Consider the following 23,486-nt stretch of genomic DNA (forward strand, 5'->3'; position numbering starts at 1 on the left):
ATGTGCATTATAACTTACACCACTTTATAATTATTTATTCATTTATAGTAAGTTTCTTGAGATGCATAAAGCTTTTCCTGTTGCTAAACTATGCAAAAAATGGCATGAGTGGTGGAAAAACTGCCCCATAGTTTCTGGTGGATGGGGCTATGATAAATGTTGGTCACAATAATGTGCTGAAAGATCATGTTAATTAAAAAGGCAGGTCACTTTACTAAAAATTTAAGATTTGTTTTTGCGGCACTTCTTAATACACTGTTTCCCTGAAAATAAAACATTGTCTTAGATTTTTTTTTTTTGCCCCGAAAAAAACCACTAGGTCTTATTTTCAGGGGTTTCTTATTCTCGAGGATACACGATTGGGTGTAAGCTCACCCCACACAAAAAGCAGACACCCCCCCCCTTCCCAGGATCATCATACTTACCAGCCGTTTGTGTGGATCCCAGATCTCCCTGTGATCTCCCAGCAGGTATGCTGCACACCTCCCGTGTCTGGCCGACACACATACTTCAGATCATACACACATCAGATAGCATACAATCATATAGACACACACACACACAATCAGATAGCACACTCATATAGATAGACAGACAGACACACACCATATTATTCCTTCCGGTGATCTCTGTGCAGCACACTGTCCTTCCCTGCATCTGACTGACACACATACATCAGAACACACTCATACATCAGATAGCATACACTCATATAGACACACACACAATCAGATTTCATATCATTCCTCCCTGTGATCTCTGATGGGCGCTCCAGGCAGCTGTGCTGCACGCAGTCCTCCTCTGCCTCTTGCAGACACTCACACATCAGAACACACAACTCACACATCAGACAGCACACACTCACACATCCGATCGCATACACTCACGATATCGCACATACCTATACAATCGCACGTGCACACACTCAACATCCGGAGATACCACGTGGTTCTGGTCATGTAATCATCCTGCAGGTCCTAGAAGCTCACTGCACAGCGTTGCAGGTCCTTACGCGTGCCGAGAAGCAAGCCATATCGCTGGATGTGGCGAGTGTGTGTATGCGATCTGTAGAGTGTGTGTGTGTGTGTGTGTGATCTGATGTGTATGTTACACTGCAGGACCTCGATGCTCTGACCTGCTCCCGGTCGGCGTCTGGTGAGTATAATCGGGGGTCTTCTCTTTTCTTTCTTCTTTCTTTAGGGGATGTCCGCTGTCTAGAATGACATGTACTGCAAGATTCTTTAACTTTTTTACCGCTGCATGGACACTTCATTACTGAACCGCGACTAGGTCTTATTTTCAGGGGATGTCTTATATTTAAGCCTCCCTGAAAACTTCTGCTAGGTCTTATTTTCGGGGAAACACTATGTAAATATTCGAGGTTCTCTTCCTGCCCTTGTTAGTAGCCTTCCAAGTAAAATGGCAGCTTAAGAAGGTATTAGCCCTGTCTATGCCTCTGCAAATTAAAATATAAAACAAAAACCGCTTTACAATTGGTGGGTACTGGTTACCTAGGTTGGTCACATTTTCCACTGATTTTTTTGGGGAAAGGAAAGCTGTGTCTAACCCCTTTAACCCCTTCAGCCCCCGGGCACTTTCCGTTTTTGCGTTTTTGTTTTTTGCTCCTTTTCTTCCAAGAGCCGTAACTTTTTTATTATTCCGTCAATCTTGCCACATGAGGGCTTGTTGTTTGCGGGACAAGTTGTACTTTTAAATGAAATCATAAGTTTTACCATATAGTGTACTGGAAAACGGCAAAAAAATTCCAAGTGCGGAAAAATTGCAAAAAAAGTGGGATCGTACAATAGTTTTTGGGATATTTTATTCACGGTGTTCACTATATGGTAAAACTGATGTCTGGGTGTGATGCCTCAGGTCGGTGCGAGTTTGTAGACACCAAACATGTATAGGTTTACTTGTATCTAAGGGGTTAAAAAAATTCACAAGTTTGTCCAATAAAAGTGGCGCACGTTTTGCGCCATTTTCCGAAACACGTAGAGTTCTTATTTTTTGGGATCTATGGCTCAGTGATGGCTTATTTTTTGCGTCTCGAGCTAACGTTTATAATGGTACCATTTTTGCGCAGATGCTATGTTTTGATCGCCTGTTATTGCATTTTGCGCAAAACTTGCGGCGACCAAAAAACGTAATTTTGGCGTTTGGAATTTTTTTGCCACTACGCCGTTTACCAATCAGAATAATTGATTTTATATTTTGATAGATCGGGCATTTCTGAACGCGGCGATACCAAATATGTGTATATTTATTTATTTTTTAACCCTTTAATTTTCAATGGGGGGAAAGGGGGGTGATTTGAACTTTCAGGTTTTTTTTTTATTTTTTTATTTTTTAAAACTTTTTTTTTTACATTTTACTAGTCCCCCTAGGGGGCTATAGCAATCAGCAATCCGATCGCTGATCGCTATCTGCTGATCACAGCAATACCGCTGTAATCAGCAGATTCACTCACTTTGGTTTTCCCTCTGCTCTCGGCCGAGGGAAAATGAAAGTGAAAGATCATAGCAGCAGGCGTCATCACATGACCCTGTGCTACGATGGCAACCACCGATAGTCACGTGATAACACACGTGACTTCCGGTGGGGGCGGCGGTAAGTAACAAACATGGCCGCGCGCATTTAAATCTTGCTGCCAGACTTTGGCAGCAAGATTTAAGGGGTTAATGGCCGCGGGTGGAAGCGATTCCACCCGCGGCTAGCAGGCACACATGTCAGCTGTTGAAAACAGCTGATGTGTGCCGATCCACGCCGCCTGCCCGCGGCAGGGGGCGGGGCTTAACGGGACACGATCCTGGACGGATAGATCCGTCCAAGGTCGTGAAGGGGTTAATATTTCATAGGTTTTTTTTTTCCATCCAGGCCCATCACAACTAAAAAGGGTCAAATTAATTGTACAGAAGATAATGCATTTCGTAAAAATCATAACAGCAATGGCAAAAAACACATTATTGAACTAATCAAAGTGGTGATTTCTGTTAAAACACACTGAAATGTTGCAATATATTTTTACAAAAATGTTCATGCCTGTCCCAGCCAGCTCAGCCAAAGTAGGCAGAGCACGGTCAAAATGGGTGGCATATCTTAAATCAGAAATTATTCTCCAGTCATTGATTGTAGTGTGCACCTCTTAATGAATTCAAGGCCTCTTATCTTAAACTGGTGTCTACAAATACAATGTTGAGAGTGCAGGAAACAGTCCTAAGGCATAAAGCAAAAAAAAAAAAATGTAAACGCTACAACATGTGAACACACGGCAGGCAATAGCGCAAATGGTATGTTATAAGAAAAAGAAAAAAAATTTCTGTCAGCTCACCGAACCACAGCATATATGAAGTGTGGATGAGTCCCATCAATCCAGGGCGGTGCAGGCAACTTGATTCCGGATAATCATAAAGGAGATAGTATTCTTGGTTTGAAAATTCCAGCAACTCGACCAGGAAATTATAAAAACAACTTTTATTCCATATCTTTAAAATAGTTCAAAAATAAAAACATATGGTTCACCAATGCAGGTAATACGCTTACGCGTTTCATAGCATGAGTAAGGACTCCAGTCCGAAACGCGTAAGCGTATTCCCTGCATTGGTGAACCATGTTTTTTTTTTTTAAAACATGCTTTTTTTTTTTTACTATTTTAAAAATATGTAATAAAAGTTTTTATAATTTCATAGTCGAGTTGCTGGAATTTTCAAACCACGAATACCATCTCACAACGCATCTCAGACGTCATAACGATGTCTGTATAGGAGGAGAAATAACCTCTTGTAGGTTTAACCAAGTTGTAAAATGTAATATTAGTATTAGAACAGTGAAAGGCCTCTCCCGCATTCGTCTCTGCTGACCTCTTACTATTTTATAGAAAGTCTTTATTTTTATCAAACAATAATGGGATGTTCCAATCTGTGTTCTCTTCCAGGATTTGCTGTGAGTCTTCAAGTGATCCTTTCAAGCCCTAAAGCCGTGTTCAAACGCCGAGGCTCTCAGCCAGGAATGCAAGAGTCGGATTTTTTAAAACAGATAACCACAGTAAAAGAACTGGAGCCGAAAGCAAACAACTGCACAAAGGTAAAACCAAATTGCCATAGTTGAATTTTTTTATTAGTTTTTTTTTTTTTTTGCAGATACCTTGTTCATCATTGTTTATGTAATAGAACATCCAATCCATACCTCTAAAATTGACAGAGGGACAATACATTTTCAGAACTAAATCAAGTCATATCTCAATAAAGGAACTGTGCTACTATTCCATTGCTATATATACACCAGTTACAACTTCACAGGCTTCCAGAGAAGCATTGATATTGACATAGTGTGTCTGTACCCCAGACTGACCTGATAAAATATATATATATATATGTTTAACTTCCACTCTTAACATAAATATAACAAATGGCAGAAAAAAAACAAACAAAATTAAAAGCTTTATAAATTGGAAGTAACAAGAAATAACAGGTCAGTCTATTTAAATAGAAATAGACAAGAGGATAAATCGAGCACTAAAGTAAAATCAAAACCTTGTCAGGTTTTTTTTTTTTTATATTAAACATGGCTTTGAGTATTTTTTTAGAAGTGTTGCTGAAAATGTGGAGTGACATAACTGAAGTATTCCAGACATGGCGTGTCAACCATTGCACTTTGTAACAGGAACTGAGAATAGATATTTATAAAGAGCACTGACAAGTCCTCAGAAAGTTGTTCTAAGTGTGATCTGTAATGATCCCTAGGCTACAGAACCCATCACACAATGCTTCAAGGTAGAAAGCAGAGTAGTAAAAGTATACAGTGCCACATAGTTACTATCTAAAAGGGAAAGTTTGTTTCCTTGCAAAAGCAGCATATCACAAAAGGCTGACAGATTTGTACAATTTTGTTACAGGTTCTTGTGTGGCACACTCGAACAGAAAAGGTCAATCTAGCTAATGAACCCAAGCATCCGCAGGATACAATTAAAATTGAGGTATGATCATCAAATGCCATTGCGTGGAGTCACGGAGAAATGAATTGCCCATGGATCCATACCGGTGGACTTCAAGAGATGATTAAGAAGCTGCCATTCTTCAACCTCCCCTGATCTTTTATTGGCCTTTAACTAAAGCTTCAAGTTACAGGGATACACTGAACCATCTCGGAATATTTTGGACATTTTACCAGTTGTATGTTTTTTTTGTTTTTTTTTCTTCATACATGGTCTGCATGTTCCATACCACAGTTTAATTTCAACAAGATTTTCAGTAATGCCATGTGGCAACTTAATAGATTAACCTAGAAGAGTGTTCCTTTTGGCCCTACGAAATGAAAATAAAGCTTCCATAACACATCATAAAGAACAATACACTTGCAGAAGTACAGCACACAGTTTAGCCATTTCCTTGTCAGTATTAATAAATTTGTGCCCAGAAGGCTACATGAAATACAAACAATCTGTAGGTTTATAGATTAATACATGGGAGAAAACATTTCTTCAATACTAGGCACCTTAAAATGTAAACACAATTCACATAAACCTGGATGTACTTGCTCTGAAGAAAGTGTTCACTTCTTAAAAATGTGAACGAGGTTCATAAGGTGGGAAGAATGCATGCAACATGACACCATACTGTATCTTCTGTGAAAACCCAGTTGTGTATATTACATTGCCTTATAACATTGTGCACCGTCCCATCCAGGCTTATGTTTCTCTCCGTTATGGTGTCCTCTGTTCAAGACACCATTACCTACATCACAACTATTGATAGATGCACATCCAAAAGAGATACACAAATGGCTCTCAATGATACATTTACAATCAATTTGCATGATTATATATACTTCAGTAGGATTACAGTTTCTCTGTAAGGACCACAGGATAAGTAAGGAGGTGGCTCAAGGTGACACTTAGAAAATTTGGAAATTACTAACAATACCCATAACCCTTAAATAACAACCCTTGTACTTCCTTTAAAACCATAACATATTAGCTCCGAAACATTCATTAAAAATCACGGGTCATGGAGAACTGTCGATATGTGAATGTACTTTCTACTCTGCTACTAGACAGTCCAATCTACAGAAACTGATAAGGTGAGCAGATACGGTCTTCATATAGACATCTGAAAGGGAAGGGATAATATATACATGTTTAAAACAAGGGATATGATGTGCATTAAAGCAAGGAATGTCGAAAGGATCCTCTTTATTGTATGTCTGCTGGCTTCTCTCATTTCCAGAGTTGTGTGCTTAGAGTCTGACCAGACGCGTTTCCAGACCATCCTGCTCCAACAGTGTTTGCAGGCTGACCAAAGGCCATCATATTGCTTGCACCATTCAGGCTCATCCCACTCATCTGCTGATTCATCTGTGAAGCACAAGAACAACACACCGGATGTTAAAATAAGCACAACCAAAAGCTATAAGGATGTGTAATGCATGGTAATGATATTTCTGGACAGTCCCCCATAATATGTGCGCTATGCCCAATATTCTCACAGTGTCTGTCAATCAATACCCAGCAAGAAAGAAACATTTTGAAGGAACTGATAATTCACAACCATTGACAACCTTGACTGTTTCTATCAACCACTCAGCATCGTGGATGGAAATTTTGTAACCAGCCAGAAAAAGAAAATGTAAACAAAAATAAAAAAATCTGACAGTAAACCAGTAAAATAAGCTAAAAAAAAAAAAATAAAAAATAGATGAATAATGGTTTCATAGAATTCCAAATAGTCCGGAATATGTTTGTCATCTCATTTGCTAAAATAAATTATTGTAAGCACAACCTTGTTATGGCAATACTTTTGGCTTCATATGTTCTAAACAATTGCCTATGATTTACTCCAACTTTACAACTGGCAGGCTGACCGGACGGAAGTGATTTTGCTACAGAGAAAATACCGTGGTTATGTGTAACAGTTTTGGCAGGTGGGTTTTACATGTGAAATAATAAAAAGGTTTCTCTATGAAAGAACGAAAAAACGGAACAGCCAATCACACTGCAAAATCATTGCAATATATGGCAAAAATGTGCCGTTTTGCCGAGGTGCACACTACGGCTAATGTGCAATTGTGCTTACAGGACAAAATAATAATGTAACTTGGTCCAGTCATCATATTGAGTGATTTATGGACACTTACTTTATAGGTTGTTACATAAATAAATGCCTCATTTTATACTAGTTTAATACTACTTTGTAAAAAGGAGAAAGGATGGAATGTTTTTCTTTTCCTTTTTTTTTTCTTTGGGGGGGGGGGGGGGAGAGGTGGAAGTGAAGAGGGGGGGAAAAGATTTACTACAGAAAATAGGTCAATGTGATGCTTTACATATACAGTACAAACCAAAAGTTTGGACACCTTCTCATTCAAAGAGTTTTCTTTATTTTCATGACTCTGAAAACTGTAGATTCACATTGAAGGCATCAAAACTATGAATTAACACATGTGGAATGAAATACTTAACAAAAAAGTGTGAAACAACTGAAAATATGTCTTATATTCTAGGTTCTTCAAAGTAGCCACCTTTTGCTTTGATTACTGCTTTGCACACTCTTGACATTCTCTTGATGAGCTTCAAGAGGTAGTCACCGGAAATGGTTTTCACTTCACAGGTGTGCCCTGTCAGGTTTAAGAAGTGGGATTTCTTGCCTTATAAATGGGATTGGGACCATCAGTTGTGTTGTGCAGAAGTCTGGTGGATACACAGCTGATAGTCCTATTGAATAGACTGTCAGAATTTGTATTATGGCAAGAAAAAAGCAGCTAAGCAAAGAAAAACGAGTGGCCATCATTACTTTAAGAAATAAAAGTCAGTCCAAAAAAAATGGGAAAACTTTGAAAGTGTCCCCAAGTGCAGTGGCAAAAACCATCAAACACTACAAAGAAACTAGCTCACAAGAGGACCGCCCCAGGAAAGGAAGACCAAGAGTTACCTGTGCTGCAGAGCATAAGTTTATCCGAGTCACCAGCCTCAGAAATCGCAGGTTAACAGCAGCTCAGATTAGAGACCAGGTCAATGCCACACAGAGCTCTAGCAGCAAACACATCTCTAGAACAACTGTTAAGAGAAGACTTTGTGCAGCAGGCCTTCATGGTAAAATAGCTGCTAGGGAACCACTTCTAAGGACAGGCAACAAGTAGAAGAGACTTGTTTGGGCTAAAGCACACGAGGAATGGACTAGTGGAAATCTGTGCTTTGGTCTGAGAAGTCCAAATTTGAGATCTTTGGATCCAACCACCGTGTCTTTGTGTGACACAGAAAAGGTGAACAGATGAACTCTACATGCCTGGTTCCCACCATGAAGCATGGAGCAGGAGGTGTGATGGTGTGGGGGTGCTTTGCTGGTGACACTGTTGGGGATTTATTCAAAACTGAAGGCATACTGAACCAGCATGGCAACCACAGCATCTTGCAGCGGCATGCTATTATTCTATCTGGTTTGCGTTTAGTTGAACCATCATTTATTTTTCAACAAAACAATGACACCAAACACACCTCCAGGCTGTGTAAGGGCTATTTGACTAAGAAGGAGAGTGATGGGGTGCTACACCAGATGAACTGGCCTCCACAGTCACCAGACCTGAACCCAATCGAGATGGTTTGGGGTGAGCTGGACCGCAGAGGGAAGGCAAAAAGGCCAACAAGTACTAAGCATCTCTGGGAACTCCTTCAAGACTTTTGGAAGACCATTTCCGGTAACTACCTCTTGAAGCTCATCAAGACAATGCCAAGAGTGTGCAAAGCAGTAATCAAAGCAAAAGGTGGCTACTTTGAAGAACCTAGAATATAAGTCATATTTTCAGTTTCACACTTTTTTGTTAAGTATTTCATTCCACATGTGTTAATTCATAGTTTTGATGCCTTCAATGTGAAACTACAATTTTCAGAGCCATGAAAATAATTTTGTAACGCATGATTTCAAGATTTGTTAACTACAAAACCTAATAAAAATCATTTGAATAGAAAATAAAGAAAACTCTTTGAATGAGAAGGTGTGTCCAAACTTTTGGTCTGTACTACACCTAGACAGTTGAAAAAGGATTTATACCCTGTGAACCTTCCCCATTACACCCACAAACTTAAAATGTATATTAGAATTTTATGTGCTATCCCAAAACAAAGTTGCAAGCATTTGTGAAGTGTAAAGGAAATTATGTATATTTTTTAAATATTTAAAAAATATACATCTAAAAATTGTGACGTGCATTTGTATTCAGCCCCCTGTAGTCGGATACCCCTAAATATAATCCTGAGTGACCAATTGTCTCAAAAAGGTGCCTAATTAGTAAATTAAGTTCAGCTGTGTGTAATTTATGCTCAGTATAACTACAGCAGTTCTCTGAAGGCCACAGAAGTTTGGCTGAGATCACTGGGGTCTAAACATCATGAAAACCAAATAACACACCAGACAGGTAGGGGATACATTTGTAAAGAAGAGAAAAGTAAGGTTTGGTTAAAAAAAAAAAATGCCCAAGCTCTGAACATATCACGGAGTACTGAGTTTATACAATATGGTTTATTGCTTCATCCACACATGGAAGGAGTAAGGCACAATGGCAAACCTACCAAGACATGCCATCCACCTAAAGTGATAACCCACGCAAAAAAAGCAGTAATTAGAGAAGCGAAAAAGAGGCCCATGGTCACTCTAGAGGAGCAGTAGAGATCCACAGCTCAGGTGCTAGAATCTGTCCACAAAATAACTTGGTTATATACTGCACAAATCTGGTCTTTATGGAAGAATGGTAAGTAAAAAGTAAATTTTGAAAGCAAAGCATAAGAAGTCTTGTGTAAAAAGCAATATAGGGGATACAGTTAGCATGTGGAAGAAAATGCTCTGGTCAGATGAGACAGAAAGAATGAACTGTTTGGGCCAATTGCAAAACACTATGTGTGGCGGAAAACTACACTGCACGTCACTCTGAAAACACCATCCCCGCCATGAAAGATGGTGGTGGCAGCATCATGCTGTGCGGATAATTTTTCTTCAGCAAAGACAGGGAAGTTGATCACAGTTGATGGGAAGAATAATAGACAAATACTTTGCAATCCTGAAGAAAAAACTGTTAATTAAGAGGCTGAAAAAAGACATGGGTATAGGTTCGCCATCCAGCAAAATAACATACTGCCAGAGCTACTTTGGCATGGTTTGGATCAAAGCATATCCATGTGTGTGAATAGGCCAGTCAACCCTAAATCCCATTGAAAATCTTTCCCAAAACTTGAAAGTTGCTGTTCACAGACGCTCTTCATCCAATCTCACTGAGCTAGAGGTATTTTGCAATAAATGGGCTAAAATTGCAGCTTGTAAATGGGCAAAGCTGGTAGAAACATATCCCAAAAGACGTGCAGCAGTAATTGCAGCGAATGGTGGTCCTACAAAGTACTGAGGGGGATGAATACAAATGAGCCTCAAAAATTTAAAATCTATATTTTAAACCATTTAGAAAACCATGTATCATTTCCTTTACACTTCACAAATACTTGCTACGTAGTGTTGGTATATCAGATAAAATCCCAATAAACTACATTTAAGTTTGTGGGTGTAACATGAAAAATATCGGGAAAAGCTTATAGGGCAGAATTACCTATTCAAGGTAGTGTGTGTATATTTCATATATATACACACACACATCTATCTATCTATCTGTATATACACACACATACACACACACACTATTTTATTCTTCATTTTTTAATTTGTTTAGGGAGCTTTTTGGGTGCAAACAAAATGTGATCTTTGTCAGCCATGAGGTGAAGTAAGGTAACAAATGTTTCAGTGTTAGCAGATACAATGCTGTATATTTGCTGTTTTACAAGTTTTGGCACATTTTGGTCAATTTATCCCAACTTTCAGTGAGAAAAAAAAGTAGTCTTTAATGTGCTCTCACTATTGGCAGTCTTAATACACAAAAAAAATTATACTTTTAACAAGCATATAAAAATCAAAAGAGGGATCCTACAATATACTGTATTGTTAACCAATATGTGCTGCAGTTTAATTTATGTAACAGAAATGATAGAATGATAATGTATCACATTTCTTAATTATACAGTTTCATTAGTTTAAATACCATACATGCAGAGCTTTATAAGGTGACATATCTTAGCTGTTGACTATGACCGGTTCACAAGTGAAATGCTATTTTATTTCCAATAAGGCAGGGGAGGTGGTGGAGTAAGGCGATGCTACGGGTGTTCCAGATGCTCGCTGCGGGTACAGTGCGACAGGCAACTTCCAGAAACTGTCGGCAGTGCGGGCTTCCAGAGTCTGTGCGCACACAGATGGAGCTCTCGGCTCAAAATCTCATCTGTACACGCGCCACCTCCGGGTGCCATTTTCCTTACATCCACTGCTGGGAAATCAATGGTCCGAAGGAGGTGAGTGCACAGATGAGATCTTAAGCCGATAGCTCCATCTGCGCAGGCGCCGACTTTGGGCACCATTATTTGAAGCCCGCACTGCCGACAACATTTTCAGGATGGCGCCTGCAACCCTAGCACAGTGCCTGCTGCCTCACCACAGCACAGCGCCCGCAGCCTCAGCACAGCACAGTGCAGCGTCCGCAATATGGCTCCTGCGACCCCTCACCACCATCCTCGGTAAGCAATATTCGGATTATAAGATGCGCTCCACATTTTCCTTCCAAATTTTTGGGAGGAAAAGTATGTCTTATAATCTGAAAAATACGGTCATAGTACTGACGTGACCAATAGGTGAACTACAGAAAACAGTATAACACAAATACCCTATAGAAGCCTTATCTATGTATAATCAGAATAAGCAGCCCCCCCCTCATGAATAACACCATTGTAGTCTGTCTGAATCCAACTTAGCAAGGGTAATTACAAGAATGGAGATTTTTTTTGTCATGTTACACTTTTTCTCCATTTTCCGCAATTTTCTATAGTATTTGCACATAGAGTGATGCATCAACTTTTATATGAAGGCAAATCCAAGATGAGACGACAAGGGGAAAGAAAATAGTAAAGAGGCCCACCAGAATGAGCAAACCAAGAAAAAAAAATGGATTGTAGGCAAAAACTATAAGACCTTTATTCATCAAAAACATAATATCAATTAGAAGAGGAGACATACACAGAACATTATTCAGCGGAATGAGCCCCGAAAAATGACTGGTAAGCATACTAGGTTAAATTAAACAATGTCAAATTAATATTTCAAAATGAATGAGCATCCAAAATACTTAAATTTATAGTTAGTAAATACTTAGATCAAAAGATGTGTACAAAACCAATATGCAATATATAGAGAGGCCTTTCTGAATCAAGCAGGCGTTGATCTCACATATCGCAGCTCCAATCGTTCCAATGGGAGTGCTGAAGACCAGCCCAGGGTAGCCATTGGGCATCTGTGGCGTTGCCATTAAAAATCAATGGAGCAGCACTGCACATGATTGACCACAGCTCCATTCACATGGGGGTCCCAGTGGTTGGGAAGTCATCTCCCATAAATTGGATAGGGAATAACATCCAACCTTCAGAATACCCCAAGTTGTGTGTATTATTTTGTGGTCGTAAGAGCCTAATCTCCAGTCATTTCACCTGCAGACACAGCAGCTTTATCTGAGAAAATGACTATTATGAAAAGCTTGATGCAATAGTGGAAATGTAAAGGATAGCGAGGCCTAAACTGACTCCAAACACTATTACCAGATGATTATTACATTCAATGTGGACGGTTAATCAAACAGCACTGTCATCTTTGCAACTAAGTAATTTAACACAAGCCTGATAAGTACTCCAAATGGGCCATTTTAAAGCATGCTTCCTTTTCAGAAGAAATCTGATGATTTCTTTTTTCTTTAACAATGCAGAGGTTAATGACAATACAATTTCCCGACTTTGTGATAGAAGCCTCTAAGTGTAGTTTATCATCGTTAATGTGAGCCAAGAACGGTTTCATTTAGATCACAAAGGGCAGATATTTCCCTTTCTCTAAATTAATTTTAGTGAAATGATAAGAAAAAAAAACATGGTAACTTAGATAAACGCCTGTGTCAATATGCGCTTTATCCAAAAGGGAATTAGCAAAGCATTCATAATAATGGCTGCGTAGTCACAAGGTCACTGGATTGCTTCAGTCAGGCAAGATCCCAAGTGCTTTCTAGTGTCAGAAATTAAAGCAACAAGATTAGCCCTTAAAGGGGTTTTCCCAAGAACAAAGTTAATTTTAATCAATAGATCTTTGGATAATAAGTTCCACAATTGGATGGGTAAAAAAATGTTCCTGTGCTGAGAATCTTATATAAACCGGAGAAAAAAAAGTATTTAGTCCGCACCAACTTAAAAAGATGAGAGAGGCCTATAATTGACAGCATAGGTAGACCACAACTATGGGAGACAAAATGAGAAAACAAATCCAGAAAATCACCTTGTCTAATTTAGCAAGATATTATTTGCAAATTATGGTGGAAAAGAAGTATTTGGTCAATAAGAAAAGTTCATCTCAATATTTTGTTATATATCTTTTGTTGGCAATGACAGAAGTCAAACGTTTTCTATAAGTATTCACAAGGCTGGCACACACTGGTGGTATTGTTGGCCTATTCTTCCATGCAGATATCCTCTAGAGCAGTGATGTTTTGGACCTGTCAGTGGGCAACAGGGACTTTCAACTCCCTCCAGAGGTTTTCTATGTGGTTGAGATCTGTAGACTGGCTAGGACACTCCAGGACCTTCATATATTTCTTACGAAGCTAGTCCTTCGTTGCCCTGGCAGTGTGCTTGGAATCATTATCATGCAGAAAGACCCAGCTATTTACTTTTATCTTCAAAGCTTCCCTTGATACCTTTTCACTCAGAAGCCTTCAGATCTCTCTGTGAAGTATCCAGCAATAGTTCCCCATCATGGCCACATTCCATATACCTTGGTATTGTCATTCAATCTCCTTGATATTCTTATTAAATCGTTCTCTGTGCGGTTTGCTAAGAGCACAAAGGTTTTCAGCAAAATAGTTCAAAATGGGTATATAAAACATGTAACTTCAAATTCATCAGACAACCTAAGACTTTGAAACGGTTTAGTGTGTTCTCCAAGAAGGACTTACATTCTTTATTTTATTATCTACAAATTTCTTAACAACTTCTTTAAAAGAATCCTAGGCTCTGTTCACACTAGAAAAAGGATTTTTCTCAAGAAATTTCTTGAATCTAAAAGATTAGCGCACTTGCGGTAAAAAAAAACGCACCAATAACGCACCAAAAACTGCATGTGTTGTTTCCGAAGGTTGGTACCGGTGTTTCTTTACTATTATCTATGGCAAGGTGCCTGCAGAAAAGAAGTGACATGCACATTCTTTTTCTCAAGAAATTCTGCAGAAAGCATGTTCTTGAGAAAAAAACGCAGTGTGCGCACAGCTATTTTTTTTCCATAAGTTTTGCTGGGGAATGTCTGCAGAAAGGTTACAACCATTTTCTCAAGAAATTTCTGCAGCAAAAACACAAAAAAAATGCGGGTAAAAACGCAGTGTGTGAACAAGGCCTTTGTCCTTTTCTCAACAGCTTTCATTTGTTTTGAACACGTCATCCTTCATGAGTTTATAAATATCTGGACCAAAAAAAGGCCTTCCTTAACTTTTGCTTTGGACAGTCCCTGAAACTTGGTACACAGGTACTTAAAAGTCTCTCCTTTCGGTAGAGATTTCACAAACTGCTTCATCAGTCCAAGTTTAATGTGGAGTGGTGGCAGGGGAACTTTAGTGGGATCAACTAAACTTTCTGCACTATGTTCGTGAGTCCAGGTTGCAAAGATGTTCTCATTGGTCATTTTTTGTGGCTCCAGTGATGAATCCTATGCTGGTTGTGCCATTCACACAAAAATCATGCATACTTCGTGTATCGTCCTTGCTGCACCAGGAGCAAAGAGAGAACTTTCAGATCACCACATTGACCATCCTTGATGCTCGTAGTTAAGTTTCGTGAAAATAAAGTTACATTTTCATAGCTTTTCTTTAAGTGCACAGAATGCCCTACAGGCATTGAAGCATACTTGCTGCCATTGTGCAGTAGCACAGCTTTCAGACTTTTTTTTTTAGTTTCCACTCGCTCACATTGTACTCCATGTTAAAAAAAATTTCGGCAATCCAGGAACATCACTGCAATACACTAGAATACTGTTTTGAGAAAAGAATGGAATTAATTCATCCTGTGCATCTGTAACATGAAAAACAGGTAACAGGGTCTAGCAGGTTCTTTTCTATTAACCCCTTCGCGACCGGCCAATTTTGCGCTTTCCATTTTTCTTTCGCCTTCCTTCTTCCGAGAGCTGTAACTTTATTTTTCAGCCAATCTAGTAGTGTGAGGGCTCATTTTTGCAGTTTTATTTATCATATAGTGTACTGAAAAACTACAAAAAAATTCTAAATGCAAAAAAATTGCAAAACAAAGTGTGACTGCACTATAGTTTTTGAGATATTTTATTCATTGCGTTCACTATCTGGTAAAACTGATGTGTGTGATGCCTGAGGTCGGTGCGAGTTCGTAGACACCAAACATGAATAGGTGTACTTTTATCTAAAGGAGTTAAACATTTTTTTAAAAGTTTGTATAAAAAATAAAAAGTGGCATACGTTTTGCGTCTTTCGCGACCCATAGAGTTCTCATTTTTCGGGATCTATGGCTCAGGGACTGCTTATTTTTTGCGACTCAGGCTGATGTTTTTTTTAACGGTACCATTTTTGCGCCGATGCTATGCTTTGAATGGCTGTTATTGCATTTTGCGCAAAATTTGCTGCGACCAAAAAAATTTAATTTTGGCGTTTGGAATTTTTTTGCGGCTACATCGTTTACCGATCAGATTGATTTTATATTTTGATAGATCGGGCATTTCTGAACTCGGCGATACCACATGTGTATATTTTTTTAACCCTTTAATTTTCAATGGGGCGAATGGGGGTGATTTGAACTTTTATTTTATTTTTTTTTTATTTTACTAGTACCCCTAGGGGACTATAAGGATCAGCAGTCTGATCGCTCATTCATTTCTCCCGATCAGAGCAGCACCGCTCAGACCGGGAGAAATGATCATCTCTTATAACCTGCAGTACTTGCTATTTAAAGGACCTGAGTCATGTGTGCTACAGGAGTCATCACATGACTTTGTGCTACCATGACAACCACCGAATCCATGTGATCACGTCATGTGACTTTCGGTATCAGGCGGTGAGTAAACTTCTATCGCGATCGCCATTAAAATGGCACGGTCATATTTTGACAGTGCCATTTAAGTGGTTAAGAGGTACGGGTGGATAGCGATTCCACTTGTACCTTCGAGGTACAAATGTCAGCTGTAAAAATCAGATGACGTGTGCGGATCCACACCTGTCCACATTTATTTATCATATATATATATATATATATATATATATATATATATATATATATATATATATATATATATATATATATCACCTTTTATTTACTTTTCAAACAATTTTGCAATGTGAGACCTGTGTAATCAGAACTGTAACATCAATGCCAAGGTATTTTGTCTTGGTTAGCATAGATGTTCATCCTTCACTAAAGGAGTCATGGAGACAAGGAGATATCTTAACGCAGCCACTGACTTTTCCCCTTATAGGCTTACTGCAAACTTGCTGTTCCTAGGATTTCAAAGGAGGACTGACTGAACCTTTAATAGTCTCAACAAACTTAGTTCAATTTACCAGGATTAGGAGTGCAAACCAGAAATAGTGACTGGTTATACTGGCTTTACTAATTTAATTTCAATGTGCCTCTTTTTCAACTCCAACTAGAATGGATTCACTGGGCTTGGAGAATTTGCCAGATCTAGTATAACCATATGTAATACAACTCCAACTAGGAGGATAGACTGGGATATTGGTGGTTTACCTACCCAATACCAACAAGTCCAACTTGCGACTCCATACTAGGAGGGCAGACTGCTATTCAGAAGAGTACCGACAGGCTTAGGGCAATCATGTTCATTTTACTGCTAGGAGGATTGATTGGGACTGGAACATAGATGTTTACCAAGCCTAGATGTTAACCAGTCCATTTTAGGACTTTAAACTAGAAGGATCAACTGGACTTGAAATGGTTTCATTTGGTTTAGCACAACCATGTCCATCATATAACACTAACTAGAAGGATAAACTAGCACAGACGTGGTTTTGTGAAATGAAATGCTGACCAATCCAGTCTTAGACAGAATCACGGGGCTTACTATGGTTACATTTGATTCAGTAAAATAAGTACATCCAAAGTAGGAGAAATAGACTGGGAATCTGTTGAATTCAGCAGCTTTCTGCAGGTCTACATTTTGGCTCCCTCCTTAATTACAACCGACCTCCATATCTTCTTAAAGGGAACCTGTCATCAGAAATTTAGCTATCCACCTAAAAGTTTCCCCCTCTGCAGCTCCTGGGCTGCATTCTAGCAAGGTTCCTGTAGTTTTTCTTGCCCCTTTTAGCCCAAAATAAACACTTTATAAAGTAGTACCTGCTCGTATGTAAATTTTCTCATTTTTCCATGTGGGCGGTCTGTCTGGTGTCTGTGCCTGTCCTCCTACCGATTTACGCCCCCCCCCCCAGAACGCAGAATTTCAAACCTCAAGACGCCGCCCCTGGGCGCCTGAGGTCCTGCGCATGCGCTCTGCTACCGTAGCGGGACAGTGCACAGCATGCACGTGTGACCGCTGGTGACGGTATGCGCAGGCACGATGTTATGGGCGGCGCTGTGAGTGTCCTCAGCAAGTGCCGCCCATAACCTCGTGACCGCACTTTCCTCTCTTCCTCCATCGTTCTGCGCCAGCGCTCGCTGGCGCCGTGACCCGACGTCACCTCCTCCCATCTTGCCCTGCAGCAGGAAATAGATGGGAGGAGGTGACGTCGGGTCACCGCGCCAGCGAGCGCTGGCGCAGAACGATGGAGGAAGAGAGGAAAGTGCGGTCACGAGGTTATGGGCGGCACTTGCTGAGGACACTCACAGCGCCGCCCATAACATCGTGCCTGCGCATACCATCACCAGCGGTCACACGTGCACGCTGTGCACTGTCCCGCTACGGTAGCAGAGCGCATGCGCAGGACCTCAGGCGCCCAGGGGCGGCGTCTTGAGGTTTGAAATTCTGCGTTCTGGGGGGGGCGTAAATCGGTAGGAGGACAGGCACAGACACCAGACAGACCGCCCACATGGAAAAATGAGAAAATTTACATACGAGCAGGTACTACTTTATAAAGTGTTTATTTTGGGCTAAAAGGGGCAAGAAAAACTACAGGAACCTTGCTAGAATGCAGCCCAGGAGCTGCAGAGGGGGAAACTTTTAGGTGGATAGCTAAATTTCTGATGACAGGTTCCCTTTAAATTCATCCTTCCAGCTCAGTGGCATTGCAAAAAGGGTAGGAAGCAACATGACGAAAATCATGTTAGGAGGCAGTAATTAAAAATAAACCTACAAAGCCAAGAGTCATATATATCTCAACAAGTCCACATTATAAAAAAGACCACCAGATAAATCATAAACCCCGAAAAATCAATCATACGTGGTGATTGAAAAAGGTGACCAAGTAAAAAAATATTCATATCATGAGATTTTTATTTAAGTTCAAAAAATTATTTAAAATAGATACAGCAAAGGTGTTTGACAGATGGTAATAATATACCAGGGGGACAGAGGATCGACAAGGATGACACAGCCAGTAAAATATTACATCACAAAAAAGAAGCTGCAAAAAGGTCAGACTAATTCATATTGAAATACATGTATCTCAAAAAATGTGTTGCCATCGCTAAGGCATAACATGAAATGTTTTTCACTATAAATAATTTCAGATGATTAATATAATTGTTTCAAAAATTGTGATGTAAAAGGACACAATAACTGAGCAGTACATGCAAACCACCATGATGGATGTAATGGTGTCTCATATAAGCAACAATGCAGGCCCAATGGCCAGAGAGACAAATCATATAAACATCAAAGTGTAAATGAGTAGTATAGCTGGAGATATGTGGGATCCTGTATGTCGAGTCCACATCCCCCAACCCGACGTGTGTTTCGCCTAAAGCGTCCTCAGGGGGCGTGAAAGCCAAGAATCAGCTGATTAATGAGGTAGGCAAGGCCACGTAGCCCATAGTTAATGCTCATTATCAAGGGTCATTCTCAGCTGAAGGCCACATCACACAACGCATTGAGGCAGACGCAGCAGGCCAGGCACTAAAACAAGGTCGCAGGCTCAACATCAACCATGAGGCCGCAGATCCAACATCAACAATGAGGCTGCAGGCCTCAAATAAACCATGTGGCTATTGACCAAACATCAATATGAGGCAGCCAGTACTGGAGACATGAAATCTGGCTTTCCCTAGGATAATGCTAAAATTTCAGTGCCCAACTGGGTCAATGTAGTCACTATGGTCCTCACTAGTGTTTGTTATAGAACACCCTAATGGTGAACATAGAAAAAAAAAAAAAAGAGACAAAAGTGCAGATAAGACTCACCGCAAATGGATGTGAAGTCCTTCTCCGCTATGCTGCAGCCTCATACAGTAAAAATACTCCCAAAGGAAAAAATATGAGGATACTACCAAGTAAAATGTTCCTTTTTATTTAGACATGGTTAAAAACAACCGCTTCCAATCACAGACCCAGTTTGCGGGGCCATATCGTACAGTAAAAATAAATAAAAAAATTGACGTAGGGTCGCCCAATATGATACCCAGCACAGAAAACGCTTACGGCTATAGGTTGCAGCCCCCAGCCATGCGCTTATCTTGGCTGTGTACCTAAATAAGAGGAACCGCATGAAAAAAAGCAAAGTGCACCCCCCCCCATTTTGATACCCAGCCATGATAAAGCTGACACCTGGGATCTGGTAGTCTCAGGCTGGGGAGACCCATGCTTATTCGGCCACCCCAACATAAAAATATCAGCTTGTAGCCACCTAGGATTGCTGCGGCTCTTCCCGACTGCTCTGGGTGTGGTGGTAATAGGGGTAATAAGGGGTTAATGGCAGCCCACAGCTGCCACAAAGCCATAGATTAGTAATGGGAGGCGTCTATGAGACCCCCCTATATTACTAATCTGTAAGTGAAAGTAAATAAACAACGAATTATTTTATTTGGAATAAAAGACAAAAGCACCCTCTTTCACCAGTTTAACAACTTCCAAAACACCCCTGCAGGTCTGATGTAATCCACACAAGGTCCCACAACGATTCTAGCTCTGCTACACCTAAAGTCACAACGCGTGATCATGGAACATGACTGCCCGCTGTGAGCTTCAGGCAGAGATTGAGTAAGATCAGCGGTGAATTCATCACTCAGGTTAGCCACGGCCCTCCACCTGTGACCGCAGGTAACTTTACCTCAGGTGACTTCAGTGACCTCACCTGATGTGAGGTTACTAAGCTCATGGGGTCCCCATGTGCACGAGACCTAATATGATGCTAGCAGATCAGTCCATGTTCAATATGACAGGTTCCCTTTAAGGGAGCAAAGGTGTTGATGGAATACAGAAGGGAATAATCTGTATATTGCAGCCATACAAGACTGGCCATACTCCACACACCAGAATAGGATACTTGGAGTCACATTGTGGTCAAATATTTGAGTAAAAAGAATGTTTTATGCTGTTGCTTTAAACAATTCATTCTCACTTGTGTCGCTATAAAGCTTCGCATGAAATAATGGCAGTTAAAAATCTGGGAGTAATAAAAGCTGTAAGCTATGTGCCGGAGCATTTGCATGTGGGCAGCATTTAAAACTAATTAAAAAGTTTGCCATCACCAGCTGCTCGCTGCTAATTAGTCTTCGTATTTGCGTCTTGGTAAGAACAAAAAAAATGACAGTGCTGTTACCCAAGACTATCACATTTCACCCACAATTTACAGTATTGAATGAATTCCCTTCACTTCACATGAACATGGATTAAGCATCTAACCTTTGACCACTCCAGAAATATTAATAGCCAAAGTTCAGACACCAGATCTGTCTTCATCATTAACACCTTACACAGACACTTCGTTTTCTGAAGAGTTTATTTATTTGGTTCATTAGATTATACTAAAGAACTTCATTACTTTATTATACTTACCCAAGTTTACAGCCAAAAAAAGTCATATCATTGTAAAAAATGTATTTGGGGTTCATGTTAGTTCTCAAAAAGGGGAGACATATTGACCCCTTCAAGGTCTAGCAAGTTTCTGCTTTCGTTTGGAAGCCATAACTTATTTTCTGAAAGATCTTCAACGTTGGGTGAAATGGAGTTAAAAAAAATAAATAAAAAAAAATAGCAATTCTGTTGTTGCAGTGTGGAGTAAAATTCATCTCACCATATAATTCTCTGGGTCATTCTGATTATGTCAAGATCAAGTTTATTTTCTTTTAAAGCGGTTGTGCAACTACCAGGACAACCCCTTTCTACTCCATTTGTTTCACCCAGTAAAAATTAAAGACCCTGTACTCACCACCCGTTATGGCACAGTTTTTCCCCTCTGTTCGGTGTTTACTATACCATTTAAATTTATATTTTGATAAATTGGATTTTTATGAACAGGATGATGTTAAAAGGTGTTATTTTTAACATTTTTTAATTTCTTTATTTCTGAATGGGGAAGGAAGGGGGTGATTTACACATATATTTTTTAATTTCAACTTTGTTCTTATTTAGTTCCCTTTGTGAACATGAACCTACGATAACTTGATCATTCACACTATATACAGTAATACTACAGTATTATTGGTTATAGGGTCACTGAGATTTGATTTGAAGCCTAGCATTAGGCTCGGCTTCATAATAGGCCTAAGATGGCAGCCAGGAGGGCCTTGAGCAGTCCTGAACATGCCATGGTAATCCATCAGCACCCTACATTCACTTACATACTAATATTCACATACAGTTAGGTCCAGAAATATTTGGACAGTGACACAAGTTATGTTATTTTAGCTGTTTACAAAAACATGTTCAGAAATACAATTCTATATATAATATGGGCTGAAAGTGCACACTCCCAGCTGCAATATGAGAGTTTTCACATCCAAATCGGAGAAAGGGTTTAGGAATCATAGCTCTGTAATGCATAGCCTCCTCTTTTTAAAGGGACCAAAAGTAATTGGACAAGGGACTCTAAGGGCTGCAATTAACTCTGAAGGCGTCTCCCTCGTTAACCTGTAATCAATGTAGTTAAAAGGTCTGGGGTTGATTACAGGTGTGTGGTTTTGCATTTGGAAGCTGTTGCTGTGACCAGACAACATGCGGTCTAAGGAACTCTCAATTGAGGTGAAGCAGAACATCCTGAGGCTGAAAAAAAAAAAAAAATCCATCAGAGAGATAGCAGACATGCTTGGAGTAGCAAAATCAACAGTCGGGTACATTCTGAGAAAAAAGGAATTGACTGGTGAGCTTGGGAACTCAAAAAGGCCTGGGCGTCCACGGATGACAACAGTGGTGGATGATCGCCGCATACTTTCTTTGGTGAAGAAGAACCCGTTCACAACATCAACTGAAATCCAGAATACTCTCAGTGAAGTAGGTGTATTTGTCTCTAAGTCAACAGTAAAGAGAAGACTCCATGAAAGTAAATACAAAGGGTTCACATCTAGATGCAAACCATTCATCAATTCCAAAAATAGACAGGCCAGAGTTAAATTTGCTGAAAAACACCTCATGAAGCCAGCTCAGTTCTGGAAAAGTATTCTATGGACAGATGAGACAAAGATCAACCTGTACCAGAATGATGCGAAGAAAAAACTTTGGAGAAGAAAGGGAACGGCACATGATCCAAGGCACCCCACATCCTCTGTAAAACATGGTGGAGGCAACGTGATGGCATGGGCATGCATGGCTTTCAATGGCACGGGTCACTTGTGTTTATTGATGACATAACAGCAGACAAGAGTAGCCGGATGAATTCTGAAGTGTACCGGGATATACTTTCAGCCCAGATTCAGCCAAATGCCGCAAAGTTGATCGGACGGCGCTTCATAGTACAGATGGACAATGACCCCAAGCATACAGCCAAAGCTACCCAGGAGTTCATGAGTGCAAAAAAGTGGAACATTCTGCAATGGCCAAGTCAATCACCAGATCTTAACCCAATTGAGCATGCATTTCACTTGCTCAAATCCAGACTTAAGACGGAAAGACTCACAAACAAGCAAGACCTGAAGGCTGCGGCTGTAAAGGCCTGGCAAAGCATTAAGAAGGAGGAAACCCAGCGTTTGGTGATGTCCATGGGTTCCAGAGTTAAGGCAGTGATTGCCTCCAAAGGATTCGCAACAAAATATTGAAAATAAAAATTTTTTTTTTGGGTTTGGTTTTTGTCCAATTACTTTTGACCTCCTAAAATGTGGAGTGTTTGTAAAGAAATGTGTACAATTCCTACAATTTCTATCAGATATTTTTGTTCAAACCTTCAAATTAAACGTTACAATCTGCACTTGAATTCTGTTGTAGAGGTTTCATTTCAAATCCAATGTGGTGGCATGCAGAGCCTAACTCGCGAAAATTGTGTCA

The 23,486-nt window shown here is 39.9% G+C and overlaps 2 protein-coding genes across 3 annotated transcripts in view; one reads left to right on the plus strand and one right to left on the minus strand.

The window, feature by feature from the left end:
* B3GAT2 (beta-1,3-glucuronyltransferase 2) overlaps nt 1-6,775 on the plus strand; it is a 310,877-nt gene extending 304,102 nt beyond the window's left edge. The window contains exons 3-4 of the mRNA XM_075340238.1: nt 3,935-4,083; nt 4,895-6,775. Coding sequence (XP_075196353.1) covers nt 3,935-4,083; nt 4,895-4,981 — 236 coding nt within the window. The 3' untranslated portion in view covers nt 4,982-6,775. The remainder of the gene's footprint in view (nt 1-3,934; nt 4,084-4,894) is intronic.
* Nucleotides 5,562-23,486, minus strand: part of SMAP1 (small ArfGAP 1) — a 315,731-nt gene continuing 297,806 nt past the window's right edge. For both annotated transcript variants that reach the window (XM_075340237.1, XM_075340236.1), the window contains one exon: nt 5,562-6,352. In XM_075340237.1, coding sequence (XP_075196352.1) covers nt 6,215-6,352 — 138 coding nt within the window. In that variant the 3' untranslated portion in view covers nt 5,562-6,214. The remainder of the gene's footprint in view (nt 6,353-23,486) is intronic.

Source organism: Anomaloglossus baeobatrachus, chromosome 3 (genome assembly GCF_048569485.1).
Source record: "Anomaloglossus baeobatrachus isolate aAnoBae1 chromosome 3, aAnoBae1.hap1, whole genome shotgun sequence".
Lineage (NCBI taxonomy): Eukaryota > Metazoa > Chordata > Amphibia > Anura > Aromobatidae > Anomaloglossus > Anomaloglossus baeobatrachus.